The sequence below is a fragment of the Jatropha curcas genome, chromosome 2 (assembly GCF_041381405.1).
Source record: "Jatropha curcas cultivar XTBG-Jc1 chromosome 2, XTBG_Jcur_1.0, whole genome shotgun sequence".
In the NCBI taxonomy this organism is placed as follows: Eukaryota; Viridiplantae; Streptophyta; class Magnoliopsida; order Malpighiales; family Euphorbiaceae; genus Jatropha; species Jatropha curcas.
The window spans coordinates 33,386,488-33,406,072 of NC_143152.1; the positions used below are offsets into that span (position 1 = coordinate 33,386,488).

Genomic DNA, 19,585 nt, shown 5'->3' on the forward strand with positions numbered 1-19,585 from the left:
GTTTACCACAATAAAGCATTCTTAGCTTTTGGATAAATTACTTTTTGCTTATAGCGTACCAACAAAATCGACATCTGTTTTTTGATTAGGACATGCATGTTCTAAAATAGTCTCCGGTCCTTCACCAAGTCGAACATTCATCTTCCATTTATCATCCTAAATGCAGAAAGGAAGAAACTGAAATTGTAATCACACTAGTAGCTGCGGACCATATGCCCTTTAAAGGGATTAGCACAGCCATTAACATCAACCGGAATATTTTAACAGGTCACGATAGTCATCAAATATTTTATATGCACTTTTACATAGGCTCGTTTATTTCTGGTGACTTGCACATACAAATAACACAGTAATTACTGAATATAATTCACGTGTGAAGATCTCATATTAGGTTAGAAACCAAATAAATTGAAAGCAGCTCTAGTGTCAGCCCACAAGGCTCCTTCCACTGTCACTTAATAAACCACGTTGTGCTGTGTGCCATATCGACAATTCCAAAAACCACTCTCCTGGAACAGAGATCCCCATGGGCTAGCAATTGAGCTACCAGCAGACAATCAAATGCAGATGCAAGTAGGCAACTGTTATCTCTTGATAATTTTGTTCTGTAGTTATTTCAACACATTTCAGCTAGGTTCTTGCACTTAATGCCATCAACAAGCAGGAGATTAATGTGGATAACTGGAGAGCTCCTGCATGGATCCAACAGAAAGGAAAATAAACCAATTCCTTAAATTGATAGATGATTCAATCCTCACACTATGTCCGCTTGCTTTGCCTCCCTGCGTCTTGCCAGACTACCCCTGGTCGCTTGTAGTCCCAAAGCATGAGAAAACATCCTCTTTGCAGCTCCTATGTGTTCCTCTTTTGAGTATTCCTTGACACGGTTTCTACTTGATCTATTATGAGATATACTAGTATTAATAGAGCTGTTTCTAGCTGGTTCGAGGGGAGAATTCGTTTGACCAGGTGATGATGCACTGTAATCATTGTTATAGCTCTTTGCTTTAACAAGTGAATCCATATTTTTCTGAGGCTGGACAATGGTTTCCTGAAAATCTTCAAAGCTAGAATTGGCATCAATTTTATCCTTCTCTTGAATATTCCACTTAGCAGTTTGGGCTTCATATTCTTTACAATTCCTAACAGAAGCGTCTTGATTCCATGGTCTAATCTTTTGGCCCAAAGCATGAGCTATCATTCGTCGGGCAACCACAGGAACACTCTTTGGCTTCTGCCTCTGAGGTTCTTTCATCTCTCCCACATCCATTGAAAAGATCCGTTCACGAGCCGCTAAATAAGCAGCTTCTCTCTCTTCAAGTGAAAGAAAAGAAGGCGACTTTGACTTCAATACTGAAACAAGCAAAAGCAAATATCAGGTCCAACATTCAGGGTACCTGGATGGATACACTAACCTGTAATAAACACAAAGAAATCTAAGAAAACCCAGTGGGGAAATGAAAAAGTTTCTTTCAACTAAGAGAGTATCTCAAATGATTCTAATGTATACTAAACTGTAGTTTCATTTCTTTCTGCATAGTTGTTAGCAATAAACTTTTTCCTCCATCTCCCACCGAATATTAGTCTTTCCTAAAAGAATTTCTCCTTTCATCAAAAAGAAAAAAGAGAGGCCAATAGTTTCAACCACTCAATAATGGCATATATCATGCTGGAAACAGGATAATCATAATAAATGCAATGATTTAAAAGAAAGGACAGGAAATATTTTACCTGGAGGAGCATCATTTCTTCTCAATAATTGGTGTGATGTTGTAAGAGGCTGGGATTCATCATACTGAAACAAGATGTCACTAACAAGGATGGAAGGCCTGCAAAACAAAAGACAGATTATCTAAAGAAGGAAACGTGTGACTAGAGTTTTCAAAGAAAAATAATGGCTTTAAATTGTTAAATGCCTCATCAAACTTTTGGGTTAACAATCAACTTGTATAAGTGCCAGCAACAAAATGTTGCCAGCAACAAAATGTTATCCCGTTCAAAAGCTAAAGCCATTAGATAGATAGATATACACCACATAAGACAACACAATTACCCACCAGGTGAAAGGTTCAGGGCCTGCAGAAGATCATCACAAGCTTGAGAAAGAATAAATACAGAATGGAATGACAATTAAGCATGCAAATATACATATGAACACCATATATTATATTCTTTTGGAAATTAAATCAAAAGGAATATCTGTAGTAGAATCACATAGAGACAACTATCATTAATGAGGATGAAAAAAAAAATCATGATCTGAAAATGCAAGGGATTTCATAATAACACCTCGATAACACAGCATATACATCCTACAAAAGGCTCATTACGTCCACCACACACAAAAAAAGAAAAAAAGGGCATGACACATAAACAAAACTAAAAAATTGAATCTTTTGTCACAAAAAATAAGAGAATAGAATTTCTGTTGTATTCACATACACTGATGCCTCTGGGCATCGCTCTAAGATTAAATGCCGTTCATCTCCTTCACCAATAGAAACATGAGCGAATCTAGCACCAAAGAAATACTCATTAACATTAATGGATGAAAACCACCACTTAATTCAAACTTTCCATCCCTACTAATTTCAAAAATATGAAAATACCCAAATATATCCGCAAGACGATGCAGGAGACGGCGGTTATATGAATCCATTGGCTCCAACTCTAGGATTCCATCTGTGCTGCAATCCATATTACCCTCAGCACTCTATTTGAACAAGCATATATTCAAAATAAGAGATGACATTAACACAAAGCTACCTCGTATCATCCTGAAGGAAGTTAACCAAAGCTTCTTCCATGGAGAGCACGAGATGTTTGCAAGGAAGATTATCCCTCACAAGAAACGCCAATTCCTCCACCTGCATTCCACCAATGCATGGCTTCTAAGTCCTAAATTCTAATACTCAACTTCAAATTTATCTCATTAAATAAAAGAAATTTATGATATTTTTACGCAATTAAAACTCAAATTCCCCTAAAGTACAATAAAAAAAAATACTGAAATAAATAGAATCCATTACCCAATTACAGAAATAAATCGTGAAAATTCCAGCCGAATAAGAGAATAAAACAGAAAGCTTAAAAATTTGGAGCGGTAGCGAATGGAATTTACCATGGCAAATTGTGTGACGCTCATACTTGAATCAATAATAGTAATAATAGAAAACAAAGATGAGAAATTTGTGGTATGAGAGAGAGTTAGTTGAACATGAAAGGAAGATCCGCGAGAATAAGGATTAAGGACATCTTCAGGTCCAATTTCAACGATGAATTCTACGTCGTCGTTTTCTTTTCTTGATTCGTCGCGTCACCGACATCAGTCAAGTCAACGATACCTTTGTCCAATAAACGACGACGTATATCTACCCCAAAATGCAGCCCAGTCTACGCATCGTCAAGTCGGGTCGGGTGGATCATAAGATCCATTTTCCGAAGCTCCACTGTCTCTCTCTCTCCTCGTCCTCTTCCCGAGTAGAATTGAGAGTTTCTCAGAAAGAAGCGAAGAATAAGTAGGACCATCCTGACTATGCTTACACCTAAACCCAAACATCATTGCATAAGGAAAGAAAATAAATTCACGATTGAAACGTGTTTTTGTGGGTCTAGTTTAAGTTTTTCAACCTTGTATTAATATCTGTTCACCTTTTTTCTTCTTCACTGTCTTTTCTTGTTTATCTGTTCGTTGTTGCTTCTATTGTGTCATCTCGGATCGGCCTCTTCTGTGAAATTTGATTGATTTTGGGGGTTATTTACCGTTTAATCTCAAAAATTCAAATTTGTTCACCCAATCAATCTCGAATTTCACTTCAATGGTGAAATTCGATTTCTTTGTGAAATCTTGTGCCTAAACTGCTTCTAGGTTTGCTTCAAAATAACAATTTCCATTACGCAGAATCCGTTGATTATTATTTTCTTTTTATTTTTGTAATTATTGGGCTAAAGGTCGACCTGGTTTTGGTTCAGAATCGGTAGCATTATGGTTGTTTTGTCCGTTTCGATGCTATTTCCAGCTAGTATACCCCATAGTTCTACTCGTTCCTCTAGATTCTCTATTTGGGGCACAGACATGATCAGTTCGTTATGTTATAAGCAGAGAAAGTATCAAAGAAAGGTTGTCTTTGCTTGTATGGCACCTCCGCGGGACATAGGGAGCGATGAATATCCTGCAATCAAATTCAATGTAAAACGCTTGCACCAAGTATTTTATATAGTTTGCATTCTTCTCAGCTTAATTTTTCTTTTCTTTTATTGTTTTGTTCACTCGATTTTTTTTTCTCGGTTCTTATTTCCTTTGTGCTTAAAATTGTGAACTTTCCCAGAATAAAATGCTTCTTTCATTTGTCCTTAAATTTTTTATTTGAGTTAGTGCCTTATGATGTTCTCGTTACGGATGTAAATAGGATTCACATAAATCAGGGCAAATAGGTACTGTGTCGGAACCAAAAGCTGATTCTGATGTCCTTATTGAATGTAAAGACGTCTACAAGTCATTTGGGACGAAGCATATACTGAGAGGTGTGAGCTTCCAGGTGAATTTGTTTTAACTTCATACTGTTCTCTTTTATTTTAACATTACTTCTATGCTGATGATGCTACCGTTAAAATTACTATAACTCATTGATATCGTTCTTATGGAATGCCATTGAACCATCCTTAGTGACATTGAACTATTCTTTCGCTTCATCTGTTTGTGATTTGTTATTGGACCAAACAATATACAAGAACTTACAGTAACACCTTGTGTTTGTTTTGTTGAGCTAAGGCCTTGATGCTCTAGATTTACCAAATAAATTACCTGACATGCTGAAGGGTACCAAAGGTTTAGGTACCAAACATTTCCTGCTAGAGTTTACCTTTTGAATTGTTGTCTAATAATTCAACCCTTAAGGAACCAATTCTTTGGACTGTATTGGTTGAGTGGAAAACTTATGCATTTTGTTAATGGCTGTATCATTGTGTTTGGCCTTGTGAAATAATTCTGTGTTATGTCCAGCTCTTCTTAATATTTCTTTGATGTTAATTTGGTTTTTGATGTTTATGGAACAGTTAGTCCTTAACTAGACTAATGCGGCGTAACTTCAAATTTGTATTGTTTTCGAATACTGTACTAGAACCACTATTAGAAAATGTTTTTTTAATCAGTTAAATCTCAGGTTTTCTAAGTTTCTGATTACCAAAAATAAATCTGAATCCTCTACCTTCTGCTTCATGTTTGGATTCCCCTCTTTCTTTGCATCCCCTAAGTTTTTTCTTTTCACTTGTATAGATTAGGCATGGTGAAGCTATTGGTATAATAGGACCTTCAGGGACTGGGAAATCAACTATATTGAAGATTATTGCAGGGCTTCTTGCTCCAGATAAGGTAAATAATCAAGCAGTTTCATATGCTCTTGATTGTATTGTTAACCTGGTACATAATAAAGAAGTTATAAGGTGCATTAGTTAGATAAGGTAAATAATCAAGTAAAATGAAGTAAGTATAAGGTGCATTAGTTAGATAAGGTAAATAATCAAGTTCAGTTTCATATGCTCTTCATTGTATTATTACCTTGGTACATAATGAGTAATTATGAGGTATGTTACTTTTGTTCTTTAGACGCTATTTTGTAGCCTATATATCTAATTTTCTGATGAACAGGGTGAGGTTTATATACGAGGTAGAAGGAGAGATGGTTTAATCAGTGATCAGGATCAGGATTTATCAGGGGTTCGAATTGGATTGGTAATTTTTATGAAGTTGCTAATAAGCAATATGAATTCGCTTGAGCTGTTATTATAGTAATTTTATTTATTATTTATGTTTATTATAGGTGTTTCAAAGTGCAGCACTATTTGACTCTTTGACCGTACGTGAAAATGTTGGTTTTCTTTTGTAAGAAACATTCATCGTTTCTCTGTCTTTAGCATTTTGGATTGAAAGCATAGTTTCAATAAAATCCCATTTGGGAGAAAGAATGCCTGAATTGCTTAATGTTTTGAATTGCTCAGATATGAGAACTCAACCCTGGGAGAAGAACAAATCTCAGAGCTTGTGAAGGAAACATTGGCTGCTGTGGGTTTGAAGGTAAGGTTGGATTGTAAATTTAAAGTTGTAGTTCGTACATAATCTGATGATTGCATTTACACCTTTATACATTTTGGTCAACTTTATGCTACTTTGTGCTCAATTTAATAGGTTAAGGCAACACATAGGGGTTGTGATTTTTTTCTTCAAATGCAGTAATTTTTCTTTGTGGTTGTGTCAAGCAATGAACTTTGATTTCCGCCAGAAGCTCAGAAACCATCTTTATTCTTGACGTTAAGTAATGCTTGACACCATATATCCTTACCCCCCATTTTCCTCCTCTCTTATCCTAATACTTATGTTTTGAGTGCAGAATCCTTCAGGTTTAATTGATGAAAGTTCTTATATAATTTTCTTCAGGGAGTTGAGGATCGATTACCTTCTGAGTTGTCTGGTGGGATGAAGAAAAGAGTTGCCTTAGCTCGATCCATAATTTTCGATATCACAAAAGAATCCATAGAGCCAGAGGTCTGTTAAGCGAGTCGATAAATATCTGTATTTATTTTCTTGAAGGAAATTTCTGTTATTGCTTATTGTCTTTAAAAGTGGGCCATTGCTGCATTGAAATTGCTGTCCAACTGGTAAACATTGTTTATTAAAGAAAATGATTTTCCCACATCATTCTCCATTATATGACTCACAGAATAAACATAATCTGCATATTTTGTTTTCTATGCTTAGTTTTTACCTTATTCCTGAGTCTTTCTCATTTCCGAACAGGTGCTTTTATATGATGAACCAACTGCTGGACTTGATCCAATCGCTTCTACTGTAGTAGAAGATCTCATCCGTTCTGTCCATACAAAGGAGGATGAGGATTTTCATGGGAAGCCAGGAAAAATTGCATCTTATGTGGTTGTTACACATCAACATAGTACCATCAAGAGGGCTGTTGACAGGTTAGCTGCATCCTGAACTTCTGTGATCTCTTTATATTTCCTATATTTTAATTATTCTGTGTTTAGGTTAATATTCCTCTACAAAGGAAAGATTGTTTGGCAAGGGATGACTCATGAATTCACGACATCAAACAATCCAATTGTTCGACAGGTAACAAGTTGTTTGTGAAATCTTTAGTTTCAATATACCATCAAACTATAAGCTAACGAGAGAGATTTTATATTGATCCTAATGAGTTCTTGCCTTGTGCTTTCAGTTTGCATCAGGTAGCCTGGATGGCCCTATCAGATATTAGGACACGAACCATGGTTTTTATAAGATGGAATTCCAAGATAAGAACTTTAGAGAACATTTACAAGCAAATTTTGCTGCTTCCCTCCTGATCTGGACTTTTGCAATCATCTTGGAGCTGACACAAACTCTTGGCTTTAGAAATTAAACCAGTCAAGGGAGATGTGCACCTTGATTTACAAGAACATGCTTCTATAATCTTTGCATTTTAGTCCATTTTTCCCTTTTGATTTCTAAATTAATTTATAATGTTATATTGGGTCAGTTCTGCTGGATCCGTTCTAGTTGTAGGCAAGGTAAGGGCATTACTTTCTGAAGTGTAACAATTTCCCAATTTATAGAATAAGATGTGTTCATTCTCTCCTCAGAGACTTTTATTATAGTTAGGGGCATGTATTGTTTTGTTTTATATCCAAAGGCACGAATCAAATATGAGATGGGCAAAATTAAGCTTATGCAGGATGATTGAGATTGCAAATATTTTCACCCTCAGATGGCAAACAAATCTTCCATCATTACCAATCTTTCATAATAACATCAAATCATTTTCTCCAGAAAAGTTGAAATAAGAAAACCAATGGCCATCACGATGAGGAGATAACAAATCAATAGTTGCATTTCATTACCACATTAGACTAACAAACACTCATCAGTATACAACAGCAAAGCACATTGGATTAATCTCAGGTCAAGAGTACTATACCACTACATCAGAGACAAGAATGTACAATAGCTCATCCGCCGTGTAGACTGGGTTAAACTTTCGTGTGGAGAATGTAACTTCTTGCTCGGGTCGAACAACATAGAACCATAATACCAGAATAGAAACTAACAAAGGCACTTAAGCAAAAAACCCAAACAGAAATTGGACCTTCCATTTCTTCCGATGATTTCCCAGGCACCGCTGGAAGGCTGGGTGTGTTGCACCCTGCTTCAGAGGACTCCAAACACAAATTTGGATTCCCGGCAAATGCTCCTGGAAACCTTCGATAGCCCTCTTTCTTTGGAACAAATCCAGAGAAACTGTTATATGACAGGTTCAAGAGAGTAAGACCTTTAAGGCTGGAGATGTTCCCTGGGATTTGACCTGACAATGAATTATGTGACAAATCCAACGCTCTTAAACTTGACATCTTCTCTAAATCTGGAACCTCACCATCAAGAAAATTGTATGATAAATTAAGGTACTCCAAACCTTGCAATCCGAATAGGCCCTCTGGAATCTCCCCATGTAACATATTATCAGACAAATCAATTCCAACGGCTGAAGACAGATGGTAGTTGAAGCTTAATTCATTACTATTAGTAACCAACACTGATATTTCAATCTCCACATTTTGCATCACAACAAATAGCTCTGTATGCAATCTTCTAACAATTTCTCCATTATTGAAATTCAAGCTACTGTTGAAGTTCCCATCTGGTATGAAGCCAGAGAATTTATTGCTCGAAAAATCCATCATTTGAATTGCTCCAAATGTGAACAGCCAACTTGGTAGATTTCCACTGAATTTGTTCCGAGCCAGGGAGAGATATCTAAGGTTTGACCATTTAGTAATTGCATCATTCAGATTCCCAGAGAGATTGTTGGAGCTCAAATCTACTACTTCGAGTGATTTACACCCTGCCAAGGTCAGTGGAATCTCACCAGAAATCTTATTGTTACTGATATCCAATATCTTCAAGCTATCCAAAGCATCAAGTTCTGGTTGAATTTCACCAGAAAGATTATTGTTATTAAGCACCAAAGCAAGCAGCTGAAAGCATCCAACAATATTTAACGGAATGGATCCTGACAACGAGTTGTGAGAAAGATCTATCACTTGAAGATAAGTCAAATTTCCAATCCTTGCTGGGATTTCCCCACTAAGAAAATTGTGAGAGAGAAATAATGCTTGCAAGCTTTTCAGCTCTGTTATCTTCAATGGGATACCTCCAGAGAAGTGATTATGAGATAGATCAAGAAGAACAAGCCCTGATTTATCTGTAGTCTCTGCAATCTTGGTCGGAAGTGGGCCAGATAAATCATTAAAACTCAAGTCCAACACAAGAAGCTCCTCCGAAAAGACTAGTCTTGGAGATATTGCATGATTCAAGTGATTATATGACAAATTTAAATGTTTCAGTTGTTTTAAAGAAGAAATGCATGTAGGAATACCCCCCACAATAGAATTATTAGCTAAATTCAAAACACTCAGAGACTGAGCAGAAGCAGAAAAACAAGGCAAAGTACCTGAAAACAAATTAGACTCAAGATTGAGAAAAACTAAAGACTCAGAGAAGTCATGAAGATCACCCGACATGTAATTATTTCCAAGATCCAAATACTTCAAAGAGCTCAAATGAAACAAGCTCTCAGGTATTTCCCCTCGAAACGAATTGAAACTCATGTCAAGTTTTTCCAAATTTGATGAGAAATTACCAACCCACCAAGGAAGTATACCTCCCAAATCACGATTCCCTTTCAAAACAAGTTCTTTCAGTTGCATAAGCCCCATGAGAGTGTCAAGGACAAGACCACCAAATCTATTGTTACTAAGATCAAGGCTTTTGAGATTTTGCAACCAACCAAAGCATGACGGGATTTCGCCTATGAAGTTATTATCAGACAAAACCAAGGACTCAAGAGACGCAACCTTGCACAAATTAGGATGGATATGACCTGACAAATTCATGTTGGTCAAGTTGATTGAAATTACCCGGCCAGTCTGATTCTGACAGGTAATTCCTGTCCAGTTTGTGCAGTTAGACCCAACCCAGGTTGCCAGGAAAGGGTTTTGGTCTAACCATGACCGAAACAGCACCAGTGAAACCTTGTCGTCTGGATTAAGATCAACAGAATGTGACTGGTATGAACACAGAAGTGCCAAAACCAAGAGTAGCAGTGAGTGTACTCTAAGAGTCCACTGTTCAATAGCCGGAACCAATTTTAATTCCATTTGTGACAACAAGTATGCAAAATTAAAGCTGAAATTTTTCAAATAATAGAACCGGAAAAAAAAAATCAATTGAAGCAAAAATAGCAAAATAAGATTAGAGATGGCTGTTATGGAAAGCAAAAAGCCATCTTCTTCGGTGGATAACAGTTAGAAATTGGCTGTCGGAGGGACATACACAAGGTTCAATGGCAATAACTGTAAATTAAAAACGTTAGAGGGGTAAAATGAACATACCCATATTCCTTGAGTTAAAAATTGGGCAAGAGGAAGATTATGATGAGCTATGAACTGATAACGCAAATTAAAGAACTTTAAACAGAGAGGTTCAGTTCAGTAGCAGCATAGGAAATAAAATCTGAATCCCATCTTGCTTTAAGGAATCGAATTTGACTAAACAGAATGAATACAGACAACAAAGTTGCTAAAAATCAAAACTTGAAGGATGAAACTTATGGGAACGTTGAGAGAGAGAGAGAGAGAGAGAGTGAAGGGAAACTCACTAGAGATATGATGTTGAGTTCTTATCGAGGAATACGAGACATTCTCATTCTGCGTTCCTCTTTACCAAAAAATGCGCCATTAAAACTCTTGTTTACTATCTATATCCTTTGAAATATTGAAGTGTAAAGTGAAAAGCACTTTTGTTTGTTCCCTTTCACAGTTGGTATCTTTATGTATAATATCAGAGGTATTGCGATAATATTTTAAAATATAAAATTTAATTAAGAAAAAAAAATCATTTTATAAAGAATTATTTTATAAAAAAGAAACGTAAAATTTATAAATCATAAAATCATTTTATAAAAAAAAAAAAGGGTGCAATTATCCATTGATTAAACATTGATTGGTTGGACCCACGTGATTACTTTATAAATTGCAAGATTTCTCATATTATCATTGAAATACCCCGAATTTTTATTTTCGAAACCTTTGAATTTTTATTAAATCAAAAATTTCTATTTTTGACAATATGGGCCGTACATAGTGAACAATTTTAATTTGAATTCAAGTTTTTGCAAATTGGGCCCAAGCCCAAATATAATGTCAAAAATTTTGAATCGAGAACAGTTAAATTTTCGAATAATAAAATAAAAGTCCAGCAATTGATCTATTATATATATATATAAATTAATTTTCCTAAAAATCAAATATGATTACTAATTATATTTTTATTTTATTTAGTTAATGGAGGAATGTTATGAAACCTAATTAAAATAATTAAAATAAATTGAACCGGACTCGAAACGCGAATTGATTTTTCAAAAACCACACGAATAATTTGAAAACCAAGTGAAAAACTTGTAAACCGAACAAAATCGAGCCGAATCATTGAAATTAGACCAAACCGGTTCGAATCGAACCGGAATGGTCTAGAAGCCCAAGATTTTTCTCTTTTCTTTTTTTTCTTTTCTTTTTCTTTTTTTTTCTTTTTTTTTTTCTTCTTTTCTCTTTTCCCTTCTCCTTCCTGGCGCCAGCGCCATGCGCGCGACACCCCCTTCCCCTTTCCCTTTTGCCTTTCCGGTCACCTGAAGCCAACGCCATTCCCATCGCCTCCCGCTGCCGTTCCCGTGCCGCTCTCCTTCACCCTCACCTCTGTTGTCTCAGGCTAGCGTAGCTAGCGCGGCTGTCGCAGGAAGCTGCGATCGCAGCACCCTCAGCCCCTCCTCCCGCATTTTTCGACCGATCAACGGCAAGGAGCTTCATTCGCACCACCTGGACCTCGCCTTTAGTCCCTACCATTACAACCATCCGACCCATTTCATGCTCTTGGCCTACTTCTCGCACGACGGAAAGAGAGAGGGAGACAGAGAGGTTGCGATGATCAAATCCGGCCACCTCGAACGATTCCGGTGACTGACACCAACAAGGTCGGTTGACTATCCCATTCTAATTCCTTTACAAATCATTTGTTTGATTAATTTGCAATTAATCGGAAGTTTTAGGAAAAATTGAACTTTGGTTTTAATTGGTTTATAAATTGGGATTTTGATAGATACTGACATAATTGGTAGAAAATGACTATAAAATCGCGATTTAGTTGGGATTTGCAACAGGATTTGGCGTTGATTGGTGAATTTTAGAACCACCACCCCTCCAGCCACCATAGACGGCGGCGACAGCGGTGGTTCCGGTGACCGGAGTTCCCAAGAGGCAGGATATTGCATTTTTCGTGTAGAGTATGAATATATAATTAGTTTTAACATCTGACATCAACTGATATTGATCTGTGGATTGACGTATATTTAGAAATTAGGCTTCAGGCTGAAAAATTAAGGAAGTCGATAAACAAGAACTATACGATCTTTTAGAAAGGTTTAATTAGCTAGTTAGCAAAGTAATTAAATTTGGTTAGTATTCAAAATAAGTTATATGGATGAATTTTATAATAATTAGGATGTTTTAGTTTCTATGAAGTTAATACTAATAAGGGTTAATATTATTAAGTAATATGTATTTGAATGTTAATTAAGGATTAGTGTAATTTGTTTGATATATGATATTGTTAATTGGATGATATGAGTTGCTTAGAATATAATTTGTAGATTTATTTGGTGAACGTTGACATACTTGTACTGAAAGGAGAAAGAGTAGATGAAAGAATTATTGATAATATTCCCAGAATAGTTGAAGGTCTTTTAATTTGTAAATTATGGTTGATTGGTGATATATTATTGAAGGCGGATGGGTATTTGATTTGATTGATTGCCCGACGGATGGGCTGTGTGGATTGAGTTAATATTGAATGAAATTTTTGATATTTAAACAGGTGGATAGTCCAATTTTTAGGGGAAATGCTGCCGAAATTTCGATAGAACTTAGATTAATTTTAATTAACAACATAATTAATAAGTTTAGTTAGATTAGTTCTATAACTTGGTACATAATAAATATAGTGCTCTGATTATTTATTATCTTTACTACTCATTTAATGATTTACATATTTATTTATTTATTTCCATTATTATTGTTAATACTATTTATTTATTTGGTTATTTGCATTGCATTATGATGTTTAATTGATTAATATGCTTGCATTTAATTGCAATACTTGATTAATTGTGTTGTGATATTGCTGTGCTTTGTTTGTGTGGAATTAGGATGAAGTGGGTCACCATGGGTTTGTGAGACTGTTTCTGTTATACGGATCCTGATTCTGATTTCTGTTATATTCTGATTCTGTTATATGGATCCCGATTCTGTTTCTGTTAGCCGGGTAAATGGGAGATCGGCGCCCCCGTGTGCACCTACTGTTACTGTTACTGTTAACCACAGGTCGGCTTCTTTATTGGGCGCACCTGATAATCTAGATTTGATCGCAGCCCGCAGGGTGGCCTCCTGTTGTGAGCGCCTGATGATCTAGATTTGATGGAGACGACCGGGTTGCCTCCTGTTGGTATGAAAAAGAAAAGAGAGAATGGAAAAACAATGAGAGGGCTGGTCAAGTGAGGATTAGACCGGTCGGCCAGTATGGGGGATCGGCTCCCTGGTGCACATGTGAGAGGATGAGCCATGTGGGAGGACGGCTCATCGGGGGTTCGGTGACTCCACTGACTAATTTCCACGTGATGTGATTATATGAAGATGTAAATGATTGTGAGTGCTGGTGATTTGCCATTTGTGTGACTGGCTGCGTGAGCATATAACTAGTCGGATGACTAGATTGATATGTTTACACATTTGTGTGACTGCGTGTATTGTGTAATAATTATTACTCCTTAGAAAACTCACATGTTTTGTTTGATGTTTCAGGAAGTAAGTCCTTCTTTAATACGATTTAGGATATGTTCCTTCGGCGCAGGGCAATAGAGAAATTTTTCCTAATTCTATAATTATTTTACTATGTAATTATATGTATAAAAAGCTATGTATACCAAATAGTTAGTGACTCCGCAGTTGTAGAATTTACTTACATTTAGTCGGGTATTATCATAGACGATATTATTATGTGAGCCATATTAAAAATGTGATGAAATGTTAATTGAGCCCGATTTATGGAATGTTGTAACTGATAAATATGGGCTAAATGTTTAAAATTATATTGAGATAGTAAATTTTTAGTGTTTCAGGCTTACTACGGGCCTCGGGGGCCTTAAGCTTACCTGGGCCCTAGTGCCGGTCCGGCCCATGGAATCGGGTCGTGACAAAGTTGGTATCAGAGCCTAGGTTAGGGTTTTAGGACACAACTGCGGAGTATAGGAAATTTCTTTATGTTGGGATCGGCCGTAACCAACATAAGGAAAGAAACTGTGTGATTTTTTCCTCTCTAGGGGTGGTGGACGCACTAGACCCTATGAGGTAGGAAAATCCACACTTATTGCGTAGATCTATGATTTCGGAGGAAGTAATTAGAGGTTTGAAGTGACAGTAGACAATAAGATAAATCCATCGCAATACCTATAGGGGCTAGAGTTGGTATCAACCCTTAGGCTAGGGAATAGAGTAATACCTGATGGTGGTGGATTGGCCTGATCACCCAGTACACTACTTTTCATGTGAGCTCTATTCCTATCAGTGAATAGGATAGTATAGAGAATAAATAGGTTTTTCATTTGTATGGCGCATTGATGAACTTTGGATGATTAGGAATTAGTATTTTAGTATTCAGCTCGGCTACTGAATTTTTTTAGAATTTATTCAAAAGATAATCTTTTTATTGTTTTATTTACTTGATATTTGATATTTAAATTTAAAACCCAATTTTAATTTTGAATTCAAAATTGTGTTATGATAAATAATTTGAAATTGATTATTTATATAGAAAATTATTTTCGAAAGTTGTCTATTTATATCACGGGGCCAATTGGACTAGATCATAAAATGAAATGATTGCGAGGATAATAAAATTTTAAAGAAGATTTGGAAAAGAAGAATAAGACAAGTGGTGATGATGATATTAAGTAAGTAGACACTTAGTAGCTAAGTAAGAACATAAACATTGGAAAGGTTTGAGGAGACAATTTTAGTTTAGAAGCTAGATTGCAACCAGAGTTAGAGTGTAGGACTGTTTAATGTAATAAATGGGAGAAATAACATTAGAAATGGATTGAAATGATTTAAGGGTATATAAATGATATATATAACAAGTTGTAATATATGTTAGGAGCATGTGGTAAAAAAAAAAAAAAAAAAAAAAAAAAAAAAAAAATTTAAAGGAATAAAATATGAGGAGACTTGAAAAAGGTTGTTTAGTTTTACATAGGTGAGACAGGTAAATTGAATCAAAATTTGATATAAGTGAGTAATAGATAGATGCTAATTTTAAGTTAATAGTTCCACATATGGTACCTAATACTTGGTTAAGTGAGACAAATTAAAATGTTAGTGATTAGGTAAGACATGAATAATGATGATTAATAGTATGAAAGAAACCAAGTGGATAAATAATTAATAAGAATATTTAATATCCTTAGGATGAACTAATAGCAATATTGGTAGAATGAAAGTTATTAAAAATATAAGAGCTAGGAGAGATGAAAGGAGTTATTATGAAAGCCCATTTGATGATAAGTTTTAGGGTAACTTGATAGATTAAGTATTAAAGAGAAACTGATGGTTAAACAGGAGAGATATTAAAAATCTTTGTATAGGTAAGATAGCTATAGAGCACAATGATATCCTTAGTTTAGGAACCATCTAATAGATGTACTAGTGTATGGTAAAGATGTTATGAGGAGAATAGGATTTGTATAGATAAGAACCAAGAGAATGAACTTGAATTGCCCTGTGATACTATAGACAACAAAAATTACAAGACATTTTTTTTTCTTAAAGTTTTGGATTAAAGTAATAGTTTCTGAACTTTTGATTAAAGAAAAGTTTTAGTAATAATATATGTAAATTAAACGAGTTAATTCTTATTATTATAAGTAAATTAAATTTCAGTCGTTTTGCGTTTGTAAACTATATGTTAGGTTTTCATGAAGGAATGCTTAGTGAAAATTTAAATTTTCAAAAGAAATTATATAATTTTGAGAAACATATACGACATATATTATGCATCTTCTTGATAAATACGGTTTTATTATAAAAGTTTTATTCAAAGAAAGATTTTCTAAAGATTTCAGTAGCTGTCTGAAGATAGTAATTGGGGATGTAGACAATAAGCTTAAGTTTCTTGTAAACTTCAACCAATTGGCACTAAATAGGATGGTTGGCAATAGAAATACAATTAGGATACTTGACTCTTTTCTTTCCTAGGTTCATATTATCCACTTTTGAGCTGTGTCCTTGGTGTTGGAAGGAATTTCTTATGACTTTGAAATTCTCTGTGTGTGTCCATTCTTACTCTCTCCTACTAGATTCCAATTCGAGGACGAATTGTCTTAAGGGGGGGAGATTGAAATACCCCGAATTTTTATTTTCGAAACCTTTGAATTTTTATTAAATCAAAAATTTCTATTTTTGACAATATGGGCCGTACATAGTGAACAATTTTAATTTGAATTCAAGTTTTTGCAAATTGGGCCCAAGCCCAAATATAATGTCAAAAATTTTGAATCGAGAACAGTTAAATTTTCGAATAATAAAATAAAAGTCCAGCAATTGATCTATTATATATATATATAAATTAATTTTCCTAAAAATCAAATATGATTACTAATTATATTTTTATTTTATTTAGTTAATGGAGGAATGTTATGAAACCTAATTAAAATAATTAAAATAAATTGAACCGGACTCGAAACGCGAATTGATTTTTCAAAAACCACACGAATAATTTGAAAACCAAGTGAAAAAACTTGCAAACCGAACAAAATCGAGCCGAATCATTGAAATTAGACCAAACCGGTTCGAATCGAACCGGAATGGTCTAGAAGCCCAAGATTTTTCTCTTTTCTTTTTTTTCTTTTCTTTTTCTTTTTTTTTCTTTTTTTTTTCTTCTTTTCTCTTTTCCCTTCTCCTTCCTGGCGCCAGCGCCATGCGCGCGACACCCCCTTCCCCTTTCCCTTTTGCCTTTCCGGTCACCTGAAGCCAACGCCATTCCCATCGCCTCCCGCTGCCGTTCCCGTGCCGCTCTCCTTCACCCTCACCTCTGTTGTCTCAGGCTAGCGTAGCTAGCGCGGCTGTCGCAGGAAGCTGCGATCGCAGCACCCTCAGCCCCTCCTCCCGCATTTTTCGACCGATCAACGGCAAGGAGCTTCATTCGCACCACCTGGACCTCGCCTTTAGTCCCTACCATTACAACCATCCGACCCATTTCATGCTCTTGGCCTACTTCTCGCACGACGGAAAGAGAGAGGGAGACAGAGAGGTTGCGATGATCAAATCCGGCCACCTCGAACGATTCCGGTGACTGACACCAACAAGGTCGGTTGACTATCCCATTCTAATTCCTTTACAAATCATTTGTTTGATTAATTTGCAATTAATCGGAAGTTTTAGGAAAAATTGAACTTTGGTTTTAATTGGTTTATAAATTGGGATTTTGATAGATAATGACATAATTGGTAGAAAATGACTATAAAATCGCGATTTAGTTGGGATTTGCAACAGGATTTGGCGTTGATTGGTGAATTTTAGAACCACCACCCCTCCAGCCACCATAGACGGCGGCGACAGCGGTGGTTCCGGTGACCGGAGTTCCCAAGAGGCAGGATATTGCATTTTTCGTGTAGAGTATGAATATATAATTAGTTTTAACATCTGACATCAACTGATATTGATCTGTGGATTGACGTATATTTAGAAATTAGGCTTCAGGCTGAAAAATTAAGGAAGTCGATAAACAAGAACTATACGATCTTTTAGAAAGGTTTAATTAGCTAGTTAGCAAAGTAATTAAATTTGGTTAGTATTCAAAATAAGTTATATGGATGAATTTTATAATAATTAGGATGTTTTAGTTTCTATGAAGTTAATACTAATAAGGGTTAATATTATTAAGTAATATGTATTTGAATGTTAATTAAGGATTAGTGTAATTTGTTTGATATATGATATTGTTAATTGGATGATATGAGTTGCTTAGAATATAATTTGTAGATTTATTTGGTGAACGTTGACATACTTGTACTGAAAGGAGAAAGAGTAGATGAAAGAATTATTGATAATATTCCCAGAATAGTTGAAGGTCTTTTAATTTGTAAATTATGGTTGATTGGTGATATATTATTGAAGGCGGATGGGTATTTGATTTGATTGATTGCCCGACGGATGGGCTGTGTGGATTGAGTTAATATTGAATGAAATTTTTGATATTTAAACAGGTGGATAGTCCAATTTTTAGGGGAAATGCTGCCGAAATTTCGATAGAACTTAGATTAATTTTAATTAACAACATAATTAATAAGTTTAGTTAGATTAGTTCTATAACTTGGTACATAATAAATATAGTGCTCTGATTATTTATTATCTTTACTACTCATTTAATGATTTACATATTTATTTATTTATTTCCATTATTATTGTTAATACTATTTATTTATTTGGTTATTTGCATTGCATTATGATGTTTAATTGATTAATATGCTTGCATTTAATTGCAATACTTGATTAATTGTGTTGTGATATTGCTGTGCTTTGTTTGTGTGGAATTAGGATGAAGTGGGTCACCATGGGTTTGTGAGACTGTTTCTGTTATACGGATCCTGATTCTGATTTCTGTTATATTCTGATTCTGTTATATGGATCCCGATTCTGTTTCTGTTAGCCGGGTAAATGGGAGATCGGCGCCCCCGTGTGCACCTACTGTTACTGTTACTGTTAACCACAGGTCGGCTTCTTTATTGGGCGCACCTGATAATCTAGATTTGATCGCAGCCCGCAGGGTGGCCTCCTGTTGTGAGCGCCTGATGATCTAGATTTGATGGAGACGACCGGGTTGCCTCCTGTTGGTATGAAAAAGAAAAGAGAGAATGGAAAAACAATGAGAGGGCTGGTCAAGTGAGGATTAGACCGGTCGGCCAGTATGGGGGATCGGCTCCCTGGTGCACATGTGAGAGGATGAGCCATGTGGGAGGACGGCTCATCGGGGGTTCGGTGACTCCACTGACTAATTTCCACGTGATGTGATTATATGAAGATGTAAATGATTGTGAGTGCTGGTGATTTGCCATTTGTGTGACTGGCTGCGTGAGCATATAACTAGTCGGATGACTAGATTGATATGTTTACACATTTGTGTGACTGCGTGTATTGTGTAATAATTATTACTCCTTAGAAAACTCACATGTTTTGTTTGATGTTTCAGGAAGTAAGTCCTTCTTTAATACGATTTAGGATATGTTCCTTCGGCGCAGGGCAATAGAGAAATTTTTCCTAATTCTATAATTATTTTACTATGTAATTATATGTATAAAAAGCTATGTATACCAAATAGTTAGTGACTCCGCAGTTGTAGAATTTACTTACATTTAGTCGGGTATTATCATAGACGATATTA

General features: G+C 35.6%; 3 protein-coding genes and 2 long non-coding RNA genes across 9 annotated transcripts; 3 read left to right on the top strand and 2 right to left on the bottom strand.

Moving 5' to 3' along the window:
• Positions 1-240: 240 nt before the first annotated feature.
• LOC149498682 (uncharacterized) lies at positions 241-3,285 on the bottom strand. Of its 4 annotated transcripts, none has more exons than XM_089718439.1 (6): positions 3,122-3,285; positions 2,767-2,867; positions 2,610-2,687; positions 2,443-2,514; positions 1,732-1,829; positions 241-1,353 (listed from the first exon to the last, which is right to left on the bottom strand). In XM_089718439.1, the coding sequence occupies exons 1-6, from the start codon at positions 3,143-3,145 to the stop codon at positions 755-757; spliced, it is 972 nt and encodes a 323-aa protein (XP_089574565.1). In that variant the 5' UTR covers positions 3,146-3,285; the 3' UTR covers positions 241-754. The 4 variants fall into 4 exon arrangements, with proteins under 4 accessions (XP_089574565.1, XP_089574567.1, XP_089574568.1 ...); XM_089718441.1 differs by having other exon boundaries at positions 3,030-3,166; XM_089718442.1 differs by having other exon boundaries at positions 2,610-2,682; positions 3,122-3,136.
• A 234-nt stretch (positions 3,286-3,519) lies between these two features.
• On the top strand, positions 3,520-7,631 carry ABCI13 (non-intrinsic ABC protein 11). 2 transcript variants are annotated; one of them, XM_089718437.1, is made up of 10 exons: positions 3,529-4,189; positions 4,410-4,538; positions 5,276-5,371; positions 5,648-5,731; positions 5,820-5,881; positions 5,998-6,073; positions 6,434-6,541; positions 6,794-6,972; positions 7,039-7,123; positions 7,230-7,631. In XM_089718437.1, the coding sequence occupies exons 1-10, from the start codon at positions 3,986-3,988 to the stop codon at positions 7,266-7,268; spliced, it is 1,062 nt and encodes a 353-aa protein (XP_089574563.1). In that variant the 5' UTR covers positions 3,529-3,985; the 3' UTR covers positions 7,269-7,631. The 2 variants fall into 2 exon arrangements, with proteins under 2 accessions (XP_089574564.1, XP_089574563.1); XM_089718438.1 differs by lacking the exon at positions 6,434-6,541 and having other exon boundaries at positions 3,520-4,189.
• A 231-nt stretch (positions 7,632-7,862) lies between these two features.
• CLV2 (Leucine-rich repeat (LRR) family protein) lies at positions 7,863-10,852 on the bottom strand. Its single transcript, XM_089718432.1, has one exon. The coding sequence runs from the start codon at positions 10,201-10,203 to the stop codon at positions 8,020-8,022; it is 2,184 nt and encodes a 727-aa protein (XP_089574558.1). The 5' UTR covers positions 10,204-10,852; the 3' UTR covers positions 7,863-8,019.
• A 776-nt stretch (positions 10,853-11,628) lies between these two features.
• LOC149498685 (uncharacterized) lies at positions 11,629-14,113 on the top strand. The gene is made up of 2 exons (XR_016319751.1): positions 11,629-12,071; positions 12,258-14,113. It is a non-coding gene; the product is annotated as an uncharacterized LOC149498685 (long non-coding RNA).
• Positions 14,114-17,091: 2,978 nt separating this feature from the next.
• On the top strand, positions 17,092-19,553 carry LOC149498686 (uncharacterized). Its single transcript, XR_016319750.1, has 2 exons — positions 17,092-17,511; positions 17,698-19,553. It is a non-coding gene; the product is annotated as an uncharacterized LOC149498686 (long non-coding RNA).
• Positions 19,554-19,585: the final 32 nt, after the last annotated feature.